We start from the raw sequence: 14,763 nt of genomic DNA, 5'->3' as shown, positions 1-14,763 counted from the left end.
TTTACCAACAAAACACTAGCAAATAAAACACTAAGAGACCAGAAATCGCATTAGGCATCCCGTGGTCCTGAGAAGAGGAGGCTACACACTTCAGGTTTGGTAAGGCAGAAAGTAAACACGGCCACGCACCCGGCGAGGCGGCGGGGGCAGCGCCAGCGCCACAGGGAGCTGAGCTGAGCTGAGCTGCGCCGCGCCCTCAGGGGAGCGGCCCTGACAGAGAGACGCCCGGTGCCGTCCCTTCTTCCCTTTCTTTCCCTTCCCTTCTTCCTTTCCCTTCTTCTCTTCCTCTCCCTGCCCACAGCTTCGGTGACCACCGACGGCTTCCTCCGAGGGGCCCGGCGCTTTCCCGCCCGTTCCGGCTCCAGAGGCGCCCGCGCAGCCCCGGATCCCCCCGGCCCGTCCCTTACCGCTCCGCAGCTGTCGCCGCCTGCCCTCCCCGCCGCCCGGCTGGAGCCGCCGTCCCGTCCCGTCCCGTCTCTTTCTCCTCCCCTTCCCCGAGGCTGCACGAATCACGCACCTTGCCCCGGACACCCCCGGCCCCGGGACCGGCCGCCCCCGCTCCGCCTCTCCGGCACCTGGCAGCGGGGCGAGAGGAGAAGGAAAACGAAATGCAAAAAAAAAAGCCTCAGGAAACACGAAAAGTTCGACGCACGACGCCGGGAGTGGAGGCTGCCTCCTCAGAGAAACGTCCCGCTGGAAGGTCTTGCCCAGGGGCTACGCGCAGGTTCCCAGATTCACAGGGATCCTCAGCTTCCCAGTAATCAGCATTGCCAGACTGCCTGTTTCCTAGCACAGGAGGAAAAAATAAATCCTTCCTCTAATTCCTTGATATGCCTGTGTTACCAGGATCATCTCTTTCAGCCAGTGCTGCATGTGACAAAACTGAAAGAAAATTATTAAAGAAACCTCCCAACAGATCCAGTGTCGTTAACTGGGGCTCTTAGAACCAATTAATTGGATTCAGCCTTTGGAAGCTACAGAGGTTGTTGCTCCTTCATCCATCCAACCCAACAGTTCAAAAATATGTGCCAAGGTAAGACAGAAACCATTACTGGCCAGATCGCTGAAAGGGATTCACCAAGGGCTGCTTCTGCTTCACCACTGCAGTTTAAATGAGCCAGTTGGCAAGATTTGTTATTTAAGTGCTTCAATCTGCTTTGGACTGGAAGGAGTCACCAACCCCCCAGGGCTCAGCAGGGACTCTATGGTAGGCCTTTTGGCTGAAAGTATCTAAAATCTGTTAAAGTCTTAGTTTTGTGCTTAAAACCTTTCTTGGCCCTTGCCCTAAGTAACACGTATATTCAATTCAAGTCCGTCCCAGGGCCAGGATTCAGGTTTCATAGGACAAAAGGTGCACTCGCTCCAAGTGACGAGAAGCCCAAGAGTCAACTCTGCGGTCAGAGGGATCTACCGTATTGCCTACAGGTATGTGTATGCAGGGTTTTGATCAGATAGTGAAGTACAAGGGCTCTGCTAGCATGAATACTCCTCACCCCTGATTCTGTTAAAAAAAAAAAAAAAGTGGTGGGTTTTGCTTTTGTTTTGATTCGGCAGCAGTCAGTCCTTCCTGCTTGTTAGCGTTTGACCCCGAGGATAGAACACGACTTAGATGTGAGTAACTTTTCATCATTGTCAAGAAATCACATTATAGGTCATGATATTTATCTCAGAAGCAGGATATGTGTAATTTCTGCCTTGGTGCCCTGGCTTTGTTAAAACTGGAGTAATTGTGCTCTTTGTAACTGAATTTCCTTTGCCAGGTGGATGTGAGCAGCTTAGAAGCCACAGCAGAGAGAAGCCAGGACTAAACGCATCTCCTGGGGTGCAATAAGGCATGAGCCTCATCTGAAAGCCTTCTTACTGCCAGTGCTATATTTTTTGCTTACATCTCATCACAGGCTGCCTCATGCTACAGCTTTTACCCCTCTCTGCAGACCCCAATAACATTGTGCCGTTTTGCCCTACCACTCTTCTTACCAAATGTCCATATACAGCTTGGTGGTTAGGCCACTAACAGCATCAGTTTAGCAGTGCACAAGTGTATTTCCTCTCATTACCCCTCCTCCTGCCCACCTATCTCACCATTTACCAGTTCCTCCCTTTCCAGTCCTTTTCCGGCGATGCAGAGTGAAGCTAGGGACAGCTTGACCCACTCTTCCTGGGGTCAGCCACAGTAGACCAAGTGGTTGGGTGGGGACACGCAGCATGAACTCACTTCGTGCTTGAGGAAACACAGCTAGAAATTGAGAGAAATCTTGATCATCTCCCCCACTCCGTGAGCTGTGTTCTGAAGATGATATATTTAACTTGTTAAAAAAAAAAGAAGAAAGGCCACATGACAAATTCAGAAAATTTACGTAGGTCCCAACGCAGTATCCCACAAGAGCTCTGCTCTGTCACCTTTCTGGTGGTATGATGTACGAAGTAGCCCCACCCTTGGCATTTGGCTGTTACGCTTTTCTCCACCCTGCTGAGTCATCCGACAGCGTCACGAAACAGTAAAGTACACGGTATATTGTATATGTTTTGTTCACACACTAATGGCACGTAATTTATTACAGGACACCAGTAGATGTCAGTTTAACCCCAAAAATGAATGCCTTAGCATAGGTGCTAGATTTATTAGCTTTTACTTCAGTCAGTTTCCACCAAAGAAACTAAATGAAGCTGAGAAGTTGATGTACATTCAATGTGCAGAAGTAAACAAGTTTTAATGTCACCTTATTTTTTTCCTGCCTGGAAGTTGTAGGATCTGCACACATACAGTTGGTTTTTGTAGTGATTTTGCGTGTACTAATTTGTCAAGGCTAAAAAGAATCTCAAATGACTTTTGATAACTTCAATAATACTAGATATTTAAGGAGATTTGTACTAGGTTGCAGTTTTAGACTGGCAGGCAAGGTTGATGCACAGATTTACATGCAAAGCAAGGTAGATGACATTAAGTCAAATAGCCTTAAAGAATGTTTTGTGTTTTTTTTCACTGCTACAATGGCTGATTCAAGTTGCAAAGCAAACAGAACAAGAACTGCAACACACTGAACATTTAGCACAAGAAATATGAAGACGGACATTTTGGTATTGCAATTGCCAGTCAATATCCTGATCTAAACAACAGCTAAAATTTAAGCCACCCATAGGTTTGCGTTTCACTATATAAATATTTTAAAAGAGAAACAGGTAAGTTTGATAGGATTAGAAAATACAACTAATACAGGAGTGCCATCTAGAAGTGCAACACCGAGGACAGCAAATATTTTGAATGATTTGTGTTCAAAGTAGTGAACCAAATGAAACCAAAAATCCAAAATAGTCCTTTCTACATCATTCACTATTGGAAGCAGCAATGGGTTGAAAGAATACCTCAAAGCCCCCAGGGGTTGAACTTCCAGATAGGATCAATGCCAATGAAGAATAAATTACTTACATTTATAATGTCAAATGGTACTTAATCAAAATTAAGCTTCTGCCCGTGGGAATGCTGACTGCCTGAGAATGCAGAGTTTGAATTTTAATTAAACTGGCAGAGCTTAGCAATGATTTTACTAATTCTAAATCTTTTCTATGAACCTCACAGCTCATTTAGCTCGCCTATGAGCTAAGTTCTTTTTAATGTTATTTTGTGCATAATGCCAATATAAATCCTCTCCAGTTTTGTTAGCCTTTCTTGTAATTATTTAAATAAGTTCACACAATCTCTTCCTGTCTTGACCTTTTTCTTTCCATTATCAAAATACTGTTCTGCTAGGTTGTTACTACTAAAGAATTTGGATTAAAAAAATCTAGGAAGTAAAATAAACAAGTTTTATTGTACATATTTGTCAAAATAATCAGTATACGGAATGCACAGGTTTTTCTTATGTTTCTCCCTAATTAAACAAGACTGACGTGAAGATCAGTATTTACTCTGTGTATTAAATCTCTTAATTATGGAATGATAAAATTTCTTCAAGGTTAGAAAATTATTGTCTAAAAGCACTCACTGAATTATGAGAAGGAAGGTACCAGGGGATAAGGAGCTTTTTAATCAAAGAGAGAAAAGTATAGTAAAAAGCTATGTTCAGAGGTCAAAGCTGGGAAGGTTAACGACTTGTTTTCCATTTCAACACTTAACTGATGAGCCACTAGAAGAAACTGACAAAAGAAGTATGAGATTCTATGAGATTCTACATCTTTTGAGTACTTCAGACAAATTTGGATGACTTTCTGGAAAATATATTTTAGATGAGCACAGATCTTTACAAATGCCACCCCCATTTTGTACAATGTTCAACTGGTGAGCAAACAGTCCCATCTGATTTAAGAAATAATGCATCAGTGTTAAAAAAAAAAAAAAAAGGAAGGAAGGAAGAAAAAAGAAAAAGAAAAGAAAAAAAAATATATACATAATACATATATACATATATACAAATATATACATATATTTGTATATTATGTATATACATATATACATAATACAAATTGCAATTATGTCATTTGATTTCTAGCTTGGGGTTTAAGAGTTTTGTCACCTTCAAAACCCAATCTATAGCAATGTTCTTGTTTTCTGATTGATGACGAGTTTGGTTTTATTCCACAAGCTACTTCTAACAACACATGCACACAAAAATATCTACAATACTTAAAGCCAAGTGCTGCCATAATAGACTTCCTTTCATGCAATGCTATAGAAACGATAATTAAAGTAATTGAAAGTTAACAATGCAATAATTATCAGCTTGCAGAGAAAGGCCTAGATATCATTTCTGCTTGGGTGAGTATTAGCCAACAATATACTGATATGTGCCGTTACCGAGGACTTACGTTCTGAGTGCCAAATTCATCTGACAGCACGGTGCAGTGTGTTTGTGGGAAACGAGGGGAGCTGGGGTTTGAAGACTGCCAGCAAGTGGGCTCACTGAGTGCTCACTGCTTTGCAATGTTGATTTGGGCATTAATAACTTCAGCTTAAGTTACCCCAAATAAATTCTATACACAGCAGCAGGATGAGGGAAAAAGACAACAGAGAACCCCAAATACACCCTCCCTTTCAGGAACTGCTCCATGAGGAGAAATACCCCATGACTGACAATCTCACTGCTGAGGTTCATGCGTCAAAACGACTATTGCTCCATACCAACGTGGAAGCGATAGGGAAAATAAAACAACACCCTCATATGACAGATAAGTGGTAGCTTCAAGTGAGCTGTCAGACACGTTATCTTGCGTAAAGCCGTCTTATTTCTCAGTTCCCATTTCAACTGTTGTGATGCTACTCCTAAACAAAGCAGCACAAAAATCACATCTTCTCACCGTTCCTGCTGTTTGGCAAAGCTGCTGGTATCATCTTGGCTGTACACCAGGTCTGCTGGCTCATGTTACATCTGATGACCGAAACAACTGATCTACTTACATTTGGGCATGCTGTTGTTTTACCTACAGCAGCAGCCTGACTTATGTTAATGCATTGCTTTGATCAAACTGTGGATCTAAAGTGAGTAAGGAATACCACAGTACTCTCCCATGTAAAATTCTGACATCATAATCTTTCATACAACTGCTATCTGGATGTCAGAAGTATTACAGCCTTGTTGGGTTGTAGGCAAGAGATTGAGAAACACAGACAGATATTAAGACTTTGTTGCTAAAATTCATAGTTATCCAATGAGACTTAAGGCCTCGAATATCCACTTCTCTGCAACTCTGGTCCAGCATCAGCCACACACATTACGTGTAAAGATGGATGCTGAAAGGCGTTTTTCTTGTGCTCCCCTCCATGCTACAGACATTTGAACTTAGTTCTAGTAATACTGCTGTAGATCTGGCAAATATGAAATTATTGCTATTAAATTCTGTCTTAGCTTATAGTCACCAGCTGTTATAACTCATGTTACATTATTTAAGAATACCTCAGAGATAATGTTTAATATTTCAATTCCCCACCTCTGGCAGCAGTGCCTTCATTAAAGGTGTTTTAGGGAATCTCTCAAGTCCACATATAAATTAAATGGCCAACACTCTCAGCTGAGAAGGTTGTCAGTTCTTGTTCCAGCAATTCAGGTATCTTATCTTCTCATTAGATACTGTTTGTCTGCAGGAAGCAGCAAACCAGAAATCTCACCATCTGGACACAAAATCAGCACAAGCGTCATAACTGCAGACTAAAACAGTGATAGCAATGGGGGGATTGATAGCCATTTAACCAAAATGATGACTTAACTATGGTGAAACACAATCTCATCATTCATTCTTAAATGTTAAGAGAGCACTTCACCAAATTTGCTGGCTATCTTCAGTGGCTTGTTACATATGGACACCAAATGTGCAGGACACTCCTCAGTTGAAATGAATCCTCTGTCTTTTCAGACTAATCCTTTGTGATGTGCAAGGCAATCAGTCAACAACTGAATATCCTTACAAACATCAGTAATAAAAATAAGTGAACCAGAAACCCTCGCATGTGATGGTTGAAAGCACTTTGGGATTTTGAGAGCTGACTGTATACATAGATTCTAATACGCCAGAGGGTTGTGTTGCCATCCAGAGGGACCTGCCCAGGCTGGAGAACTGAGCCAACAACCTAATGAATTTCTACAAGTGCAAAGTCCTGCACCTGGGAAGGAACAGCCCCAGGCACCAGGACGTGCTGGGGACCACCCATCTGGAAAGCAGCCTGGCAGAAAAAGACCTGGGAGTCCTGGTGGACACCAAGTTGAAAACGAGCGAACAACATGCCCTCGCCACAAAGAGGGTGAATGGACTCCTGGGCTGCATTAGGCAAAGTGTTACCTGCAGGTGGAGGAAGGTGATCCTTTCCCTCTGCTCAGCACTGGTGAGGCCACTCCTGGAGTTCTGGGCCCCCCAGTACAAGGGAGACCTGGACATACTGGACAGAGTCCAACATAAGGCCACAAGGATGATGAAGGGACTGCAGCATCTCTCCTATGAGGAGAGGCTGTGTGAGCTGGGCCTGCTCAGCCTGGAGAAGAGGAGGCTCGGGGGGATCTCACCAATGCCTACAAAGTGCACAGAGGTGCACAGAGGATGGAGCCAGGCTCTGCTCAGTGGTGCCCAGGGCCAGGCCCAGAGGCAGTGGGCACAAACCGGAGCACAGGAGGCTCCCTCTGAGCACCAGGAGGCACTTCTGTGCTGTGCGGGTGCCAGAGCCCTGGCACAGGTTGCCCACAGAGGCTGTGGAGTCTCCTCCTTGGAGATCTCCCAAAGCCACCTGGACATAGGCCTGGGCCCCCTGCTCGGGGTGGCCCTGCTGGGGCAGGGGGGAGCAGTTGGCTCTGAGGCTCCTTTCAACCTCAGCCACACTGTGATTCTATCCAAAGCTCCTCTGGATTTTTCACTTCAGCAAGTAATCTGTGACAAAACCAGAACAGAATCTCCAGTAACTAAAAATAAACAGTTTCTCTGCAAACTCCTGACTCAATTCAGTCCAGCTCATAAAGAAGCTCTCAGCATTGGTCATCAAGCACAGACCCTTTATAATTATCACAGTGACCTCATTTCTTGCCATATAGATGGGCAATGTTAGTATCTTCAGCTCTTGCAGCACTAGTTTTTGGTTCCACGTGTTTGTTTAGTAAGTCATGAGTTTTCTTATCAGCTTAGGCTCCCCACATTCATATATCTCAACAGCAGTGCCATCTGGACCAGCTGCTCTGCCATTTGCGTGATAGCTTTCGGTACTTCAGATGTACCTGGCAATGCTGGGCAACAACCTATTAGCAGAAGCTCCTTTTATCTCTGTAGCACTAATTTGGTTATAGACGAACAGTTGGAAAACTTATTAATCAGCCACCTTTCCAGTATCTCTGCATGACCAATTAATGAGAACATCTACTCTGCAGCTAGAAATGACTCTGCTTACCTGCAGACCATCAGCACAATGACCTTTAAAGTTTCTTTAATGAGAATTTGATTGACACTACTTCATTTGTCCAGCAATTTTCATTCATGAAATCAAATTTAAGTCTATTTTAAAACAAAATTGCTTCTGATTGACTCCAAATTACATTTTCACATAGATCATCTTATTTGAGACTTTTTTCCTTTTAGAATCCTACTTTTAAATTAACAGCAAAAACTTCACCTTTGCAGCCATCTATACTAAAGCTTTTTACATACTCGTTTTTGAAAACACTCTCCATAAATTCACCTTATTTTAAATTTTAGAAAAAACAGGCAATGAGCTAGTTCCCCTAAAGGACTTTTATAGGACATGATTTGTTGATCTCAGCGATCTCTGCAAGAAAAGGGAAGCAGTCTCATTCAGAAAGCATCATATTTTGACAAATGTTGGGGTTTTACAGTCTTGTCTGTAAAACAAATCCCTATTGCTTTTGGAAAGGACTTTCCAGTCACTGAGCACCATCTTAAGGGTTGTCACTTGCTTTCCACCAAGAAAGCATCAAATAAACTAGTATGGGTCAATAAAGAGTAGAGATAAATGAACTTTAAATAAAAAATATTTGTAGAAGTCACTTATATCTCTGATAAGAATATTTTTGCTTTCATACCCAAAGCAAAGACATTTCTAAAATTGTTTACTTCTTATTAATGTTAGCATGTAGCAATTATGCTGCTTCAACAGATGTTTCGCAGAATTATTTCTGGTTTGTTCCCAGATTAACATAATTCTAGGTCATTAAATTTAATTCAAGAAGAAAATAGAAAAGAATTTTACATTTGATAATTTCAAAAATGGTAGCAAGCAACTTGCATCCTAGCAAAAGAATTTCTGCTTCCTCAGAATTAAAAGAATCAAGCCAACTCAAGTAACTTCAGTTACAAAACCAACATCCCAGAAGAGGGTTTTATTGCATTGAGCTACAAACTTCTATTATTTTACATATTGCACTAAGCAATTTTATGACATACACTCAAAATACCCCAATCTTTAAATGTGTCTCAAGGATTCTGACTTAGCGTGCTTTGTCCACAAGATGGAACACACTGCGTCCAAACTGATACAGCAAAAGGCTTCGCAATATCAGACAAAAAAAGCTTAAATCCTTCACAGAGGTAATTCCACTATGCAATGCTACCGCTGTTAAAATGAGATTAATTGCCTTCACCTAGAGAGCCCACAAACCTGACCTCCAGCAAATTACATGGGAAAGCCATGTCCACAACTGCAAGACAAGGTGAATCAGTAAGAAAAGGACATGGATGTTGTTTTGTTGATGATTATTAAGAGATTGCGTTTTGAGCAAATGTTATGGACTGTCCCTTATTTATTAGTGTTATTCATCACAAATAAGAAAGGAAAAAGATGAATTTTAAAATCACCCATATGCAGAGATGGAAGTAACACCATTTGTTCCTTAAAGATACAAAACCCTAGGTCACCCTCAAATCCCCCAGCAACCTTATATCACATTTATATGATATATAATCTGCATGAATCATATATGTACATGAATTATTGCAACTCCAAAGTGGGAACTACATATCAATTCAATGTCTTCTCTCCATCTCAACCACAGACAACTGATTAACACAGTGTGCAATGAGAAAAAAAAAAATCAGAAAAAAAAAACAACTACTCGTGCACACAAAATTCTCTTCAGCATTTCATCTTATCTGAAGTTACACTGCTCCATGAGGTTACTGGTTACTGTTGGTAACAATATCAGTATGCCATCTATCCTAAGAACTTGGAAAATGAGATCAAAAGTTGCTCTAGCAAACCAGGCACTGTATTTTCTCTCTTATAAATCCATATGCACAGACCTATAATTGTGTCTGATACTTTTAATACATTCTCTGTTATTTATTTCTGAGTTGGAATATGCCTACATTGTCCCAGAATGTCCAAACTGTTCAACGTTCAGCCATTGTTGATGAGTTCAGACTCTGGCTTTGGATACCCAGAGGAAAGGCAGAAATGTCAGTTACAAGAGCAGACTGGAAGAGCAATGTTAAATGAGTGTGAAATCAGCATTTAATTTCCCCATGCAATGGAATAACAGCAATGCTGCGTACTTTTTAATTAAATGTCAGCTTGTCAATATTTTTCATAGTAGTTATGAATATGAGCAATTCCTAAGAGATTGGAATTAAAATAGATAAGTTAGGGAAACATCTGGAGATGCATTTCATTTTTATTCTCACTATCCTACCACGAGCCTACTAAGAAACTACAGGTTATCTTTTTATTAAAATAATGAATCAACTTACTGATTCTGGATGCAAGGCTTAAAGCAAAATTATTTATTCCAGCTTTTTCAAGCCTATTTCTGGCTTTTCTTTTAAGATCTGTTGTCATCCCCAAATGCTTATGAAGCAAAAATGGTTGAAAGAGCTCCATCTGGTATTCAGAGATGGTGCTAAATAATAAAGTGTGGTTTAGGTCAGACTTCATTGCATGTTCAACTGTTAATTGCTTTTGGGGGTGATGGAAAGGGTCCCATTTAATGTGAATGAATTAGTTATTGTGGAAAAGATGTCAAAACTTTGTGGGAAAAGCCAAATTTGTGGGAATTGTGTTTCCTTACCGCTGTGTCCTGTACCCACCTCAAAGAAAGGGCTGAGTACAGCAGGGTATAATCAGAAATCTGTTTCTACCTGTACCAGCTTCTGCCAGGTCTTTTTATTGCTACAACATGGATAACATTCAAACTATTGTTTTTTCCAAAACGAAAGCCTGAACACAACAACTCAGTATATTTGAAATTACTATTTCAGAAATTGCACAAGATAAACCCCTTGGGGATTATCAAGAATCTCCAAACACTTTGTACATATAGAGCTCAATTGCAGGCATCTCTGGAAGTGGTAAAGTTGCAGGGGCTTCAGACTCAACTCTCCAGTGCTGCTCTGCCAAAAACACAGGTTGAATATACTGTATCAGTGGATATAGTAAATTTCCTGATTAAGGAAAACAAAGGTGCAACTGCAGATGTTACTGGAACACCTCTCTGATGGTCAGCTTTTATATAATGGGGCAAGAATAGAGGACAAAAAAAGACACTTTAGGCTAGATATCATATTTTTTTCTTCTTCTTCTCCATGCCATAATTTTTGTTTTTAATAGTCCTAACAGCATACTAAAAAATTCAAAGGTAACAATTAACTTTCATTGCTCTAAGAGTCAGTTTAAAAATTGCAGGTGTAAAAAAAGTAATCATTTTCAGTGATTTAAGTGATTTAATAACAGACATGAGTTTTCTCCAAAGACTTTCTGATTTGCCAAATTCAGACTAGTGAGACTGAGGCAGATTGTGAGATGCTCACCAAGCTGCTGTCCACCACAATCAAGAATTTATGGAATGAGTCTGTCAGAAGGGAGCGATTTTGCAGAGCAGGAGACAGCTGGTGTGCATGAGGAAGCATGTATTTGTCTGGTATCATTTATTTTGCCCCTTCCTATAGGTAGCAAATGGATGCAGATGTGAAATATTGCATAGATTCAGAGATTTTTCCTTCTTCTAAGAAATACTGACCAGTTTGGCATTAGAGTAGGAGGGGCTGAATTTTCTTATTGATAAGCACACTGCTGTGTTAACAGGCTGTTGCTGGACTATTTTAATTTGGTAGCAACCGCCCTGTGCTGAGGCTGGAGTTTACAGTGCCCTCATATTAAACATTTAAGCTGCAATATCCCCTTATAGAAATGATGCTGTGTTCAACCATACATTGTTATTCTGGGAACCACTGGCCTGAAAAGAAAGAAAAAAGTGCTTTTCTTTGCTTTAGTACAAGCACAGTAGATGCTTTTAGCTGTGGTTATTTGAAGCACTTACAACATCTCAGTGCAACTCAAAAAATTCTCTTTCTTCAGCAAAACCTGCTGAATTCTCAGTTATACAGTAAAAACCAGATGGGTGATAACCAGGCTGCCAGGACTGGAACTGACAATGCTTTACTTGCAATTCTGCTCCTTCGGCAGACTACATGACAGAAAACTCTAATACAAATGATTCATTGAGAACTGCAGGATATGTTAGTTAAAGCTGCCCTATTTGGGCTTCCAGGGGAATGCAAATAGGCTTCATGCACAGACAGATGCTTACTAAAGCAAGGCTATGATGAACAAAGTGGATGAAGCCCATTTGTCAGAAGTAGCGGAAGCTGCATTTCATTACAAACCTTAGTATAGGCAACCTTTACACGCCAGTTGTAAGCCCTCAGACAAACGACTGCAGGAGACACGTTCTGAGTCACAGAAAGAAAAAGCAGCAGCAGTATTTCTGTTGGAATCTAGTTGTACTTTCATGAACAGTAGCAGCATAAAAACATCATCTTAGATCCTTGAAAGATGGGATATAAATGTTTGTTTCATAACACCTGTAACCTTTTCAGTGTTACTAAGAAGTCTTCCTAACCATAATTCTTTTGTAAATAAACTGCCCATCTCCAGGCTCTCACCTCCAGCTCCGTATAGCACTCACCCTGTATCTCCCACTGTAGCAGAGCACTGGAGTATGTCCAGCCACACCCACGACAGACCCAGCCCAGTTCTCACAGAATGGCAGCTCGTTAGTGTGGATGACATAATTGCCTGCAGCTGGAAGGATCCCTTGAAACAAGCTGGTTTCTCAGAGCTGCATGCAGACTATTTACTCTGGTCCAGCTCATCTGGAAAAGAAGAGATAATATAAAAGTTCTTACTACTCTCCTGTGAATTGCTTCAGTTTCTAAACTCCCAGTCATTATGAAAAATGGACTGCATAATTTTAGGTAATAGGGTTGAATATTTTAAAATGTTTTCCTTTTAATCACGGGAAGAACTAGGGAGAAAAATTCAGAGCAGAGAACAGTCTTACTCATTTTCTGTCTAGCACATGTAATTTCCCATCAAACCTGCCTAGATAATGCCTGGCAACCAGCAGCACCAAGACACATACCAAGCTGTATAGTTCATGTAAGCATAGAACAGGGTAGCCTGTAGTTGGGACATAATTACTTAGCAGTGTTTTAAGTAACTTGCAAAAACCTTCAGTGAAGTGAAAACAAAGCTTTATGCATTAAAGGCCTTTTTAACCTTAGGACTTCCAGATAGCCACAGTCTCTTGCACGTTTAACAAAAAACCGCAAAGATTCTTCCTCAAAGTACCTCATGGTAGGTCCATTAAATTTCAAGCCAGCTGGTGCGAAAGCAACCCACTGTCAAACACTATATTGCATTCCATATAGCTAGACTGACTGTATATAGGTAATATTTTTCCCTTTGCAGATTCGTAATCATAAAACAAAAGCTTTCATATGTAGCTTCTGAACGTGAGCTAGTGAATAATGATACTCCATGAAGCAGTCAAACATAAGATCTGAAGACAAAAGGAAGAGCTACGTTTCCCAACCCAGCACCCAAGCCTACAGAGCTAAAATAACCTGCTATGCGCTGTATGTGCCTGGTGACAGTAGGAAATTAATAGCATGGCTTTTTCAGTGATGCCTGTAACACAAAAACAGAAGCTAGCGCTACAGCCCAGACCACAGACAAGAGAAAACAATTTAAGCCTCCCAGGAATTATGTGAATTCCAGGTTATTTATACATTTCTCCGTTATAGCCTGAAAACATTTTTGTTCTGCTCAAAATAGCCAGGCAGCTTGGCATACAACAGAATCACAAAGCCACATTATGGACTGAGTGCATTTTTTAATTCAGAGAAATTACCCGAGTGCTTCATAAAGCAGGCTGAACCCTTTCTGGTGTTATCCCCATTGTTTGGTTACGACAGCACTGCATGAAGCTCTGTGTAAGTACCAGCACTTGTAAAAAGTACTGGCACTTACATTCGAACAAACACCTAACGCTTACGGCAAGTCTCCTCTTCTCCTCAGTCGCTTCAAGTACCCGTTTGGTCAAAACCAACCCCTACAACCTCTTTGCAGAGAAATTACCCTCCACAGCACAGAACTGGCTGCAGTGCTGTCACAGCACCTGCCCCGTGTACCTAAAGCAACGATGCAGCATGCACTGAAATAGCCATGAGGCTGGGCTTGGCCTTAGCCTTGAACACCAGGATATTTGTGCGGTTACTTGACTGCAGACTTCATCTTTGTCAGTTATTTTTAAGCACAATTAGCTGCAGAAGCCCTAGCAAATGAGGTAATTAGCTGAAACTGGTTTAGGCCTCTATCCGCCCACCCAATTTCAGGCATTTAAGACACGTGAAGTGTTGATACAGCCACCCTCAGGTCCCTCCATGACTGGTGGCACCTTCTGGAGGCATTGCTCCCTCATCCTGCTGCTGCTAAGCACAAGGGGCAGCGGCAGCAGCAGCAAATCTTGCTTCTCACAGCTGCATTTTGCAGCCCTTGGGCACCACCACCACCACCAGTTCCCTCTACTCCATCTGTTCTTCACTGCCCCTTGCTGTCAGTGCCCGGGCTATGAGCAGGAGAAGCAGGGTTGGACAGAGGCAGCCCTTCCACGGCCGCTACCTGCGGCTCTGGAAGCAGCGAGGATAACCGTGCTTTGATCTTTGCCACCTCAGTTAGTTGGGATGAACAGGGGTCTTACTGCTCATGGGAGATGTAGCGTCCCCTTCTCCAAACCCCTACCACGCCATACAGTTCTTTCATGAATAATACACTCTTTTCTAATGTGAAAAAAGCCAGCTACCAAAACCATAGTTTTGACTGAATGCCAAGGGCTCTACACGATATGGCACTTATACAACACTTTTATTAAATGTGACAAACCAAGAAGTACTACAAAAATACGTAATTGTTAATCCTTTTGAGAGCAGATGTTAACACCAAGATACCCTATGAGGGATTTTCCAGAAAATGGAGAGCTCTGCCAATCTAGAAACCTGGGTTTA

General features: G+C 41.6%; 2 protein-coding genes across 6 annotated transcripts in view; one reads left to right on the top strand and one right to left on the bottom strand.

Moving 5' to 3' along the window:
- Positions 1-14,763, bottom strand: part of LITAF (lipopolysaccharide induced TNF factor) — an 85,365-nt gene that overhangs the window by 17,296 nt on the left and 53,306 nt on the right. The window lies entirely within an intron of this gene.
- Positions 518-8,635, top strand: LOC308178392 (uncharacterized protein). 5 transcript variants are annotated; one of them, XR_013939722.1, is made up of 3 exons: positions 518-1,033; positions 1,312-1,425; positions 1,761-3,899. XR_013939722.1 is itself a non-coding variant. In XM_080556957.1 (3 exons), exon 3 carries the CDS (start codon positions 6,563-6,565, stop codon positions 7,520-7,522), a length of 960 nt encoding a protein of 319 aa, XP_080413083.1. In that variant the 5' UTR covers positions 518-1,033; positions 1,312-1,425; positions 6,346-6,562; the 3' UTR covers positions 7,523-8,635. The 5 variants fall into 5 exon arrangements, 2 of the variants coding, with proteins under 2 accessions (XP_080413083.1, XP_080413082.1); XR_013939723.1 differs by having other exon boundaries at positions 518-1,207; XM_080556957.1 differs by lacking the exon at positions 1,761-3,899 and adding an exon at positions 6,346-8,635.

The sequence above is a fragment of the Anser brachyrhynchus genome, assembly GCF_964034855.1.
Source record: "Anser brachyrhynchus genome assembly, chromosome: 15".
NCBI classification, from domain to species: Eukaryota; Metazoa; Chordata; class Aves; order Anseriformes; family Anatidae; genus Anser; species Anser brachyrhynchus.
Note: the sequence above shows the minus strand (reverse complement) of the source record. Positions and strands in the feature narration are given on the sequence as shown.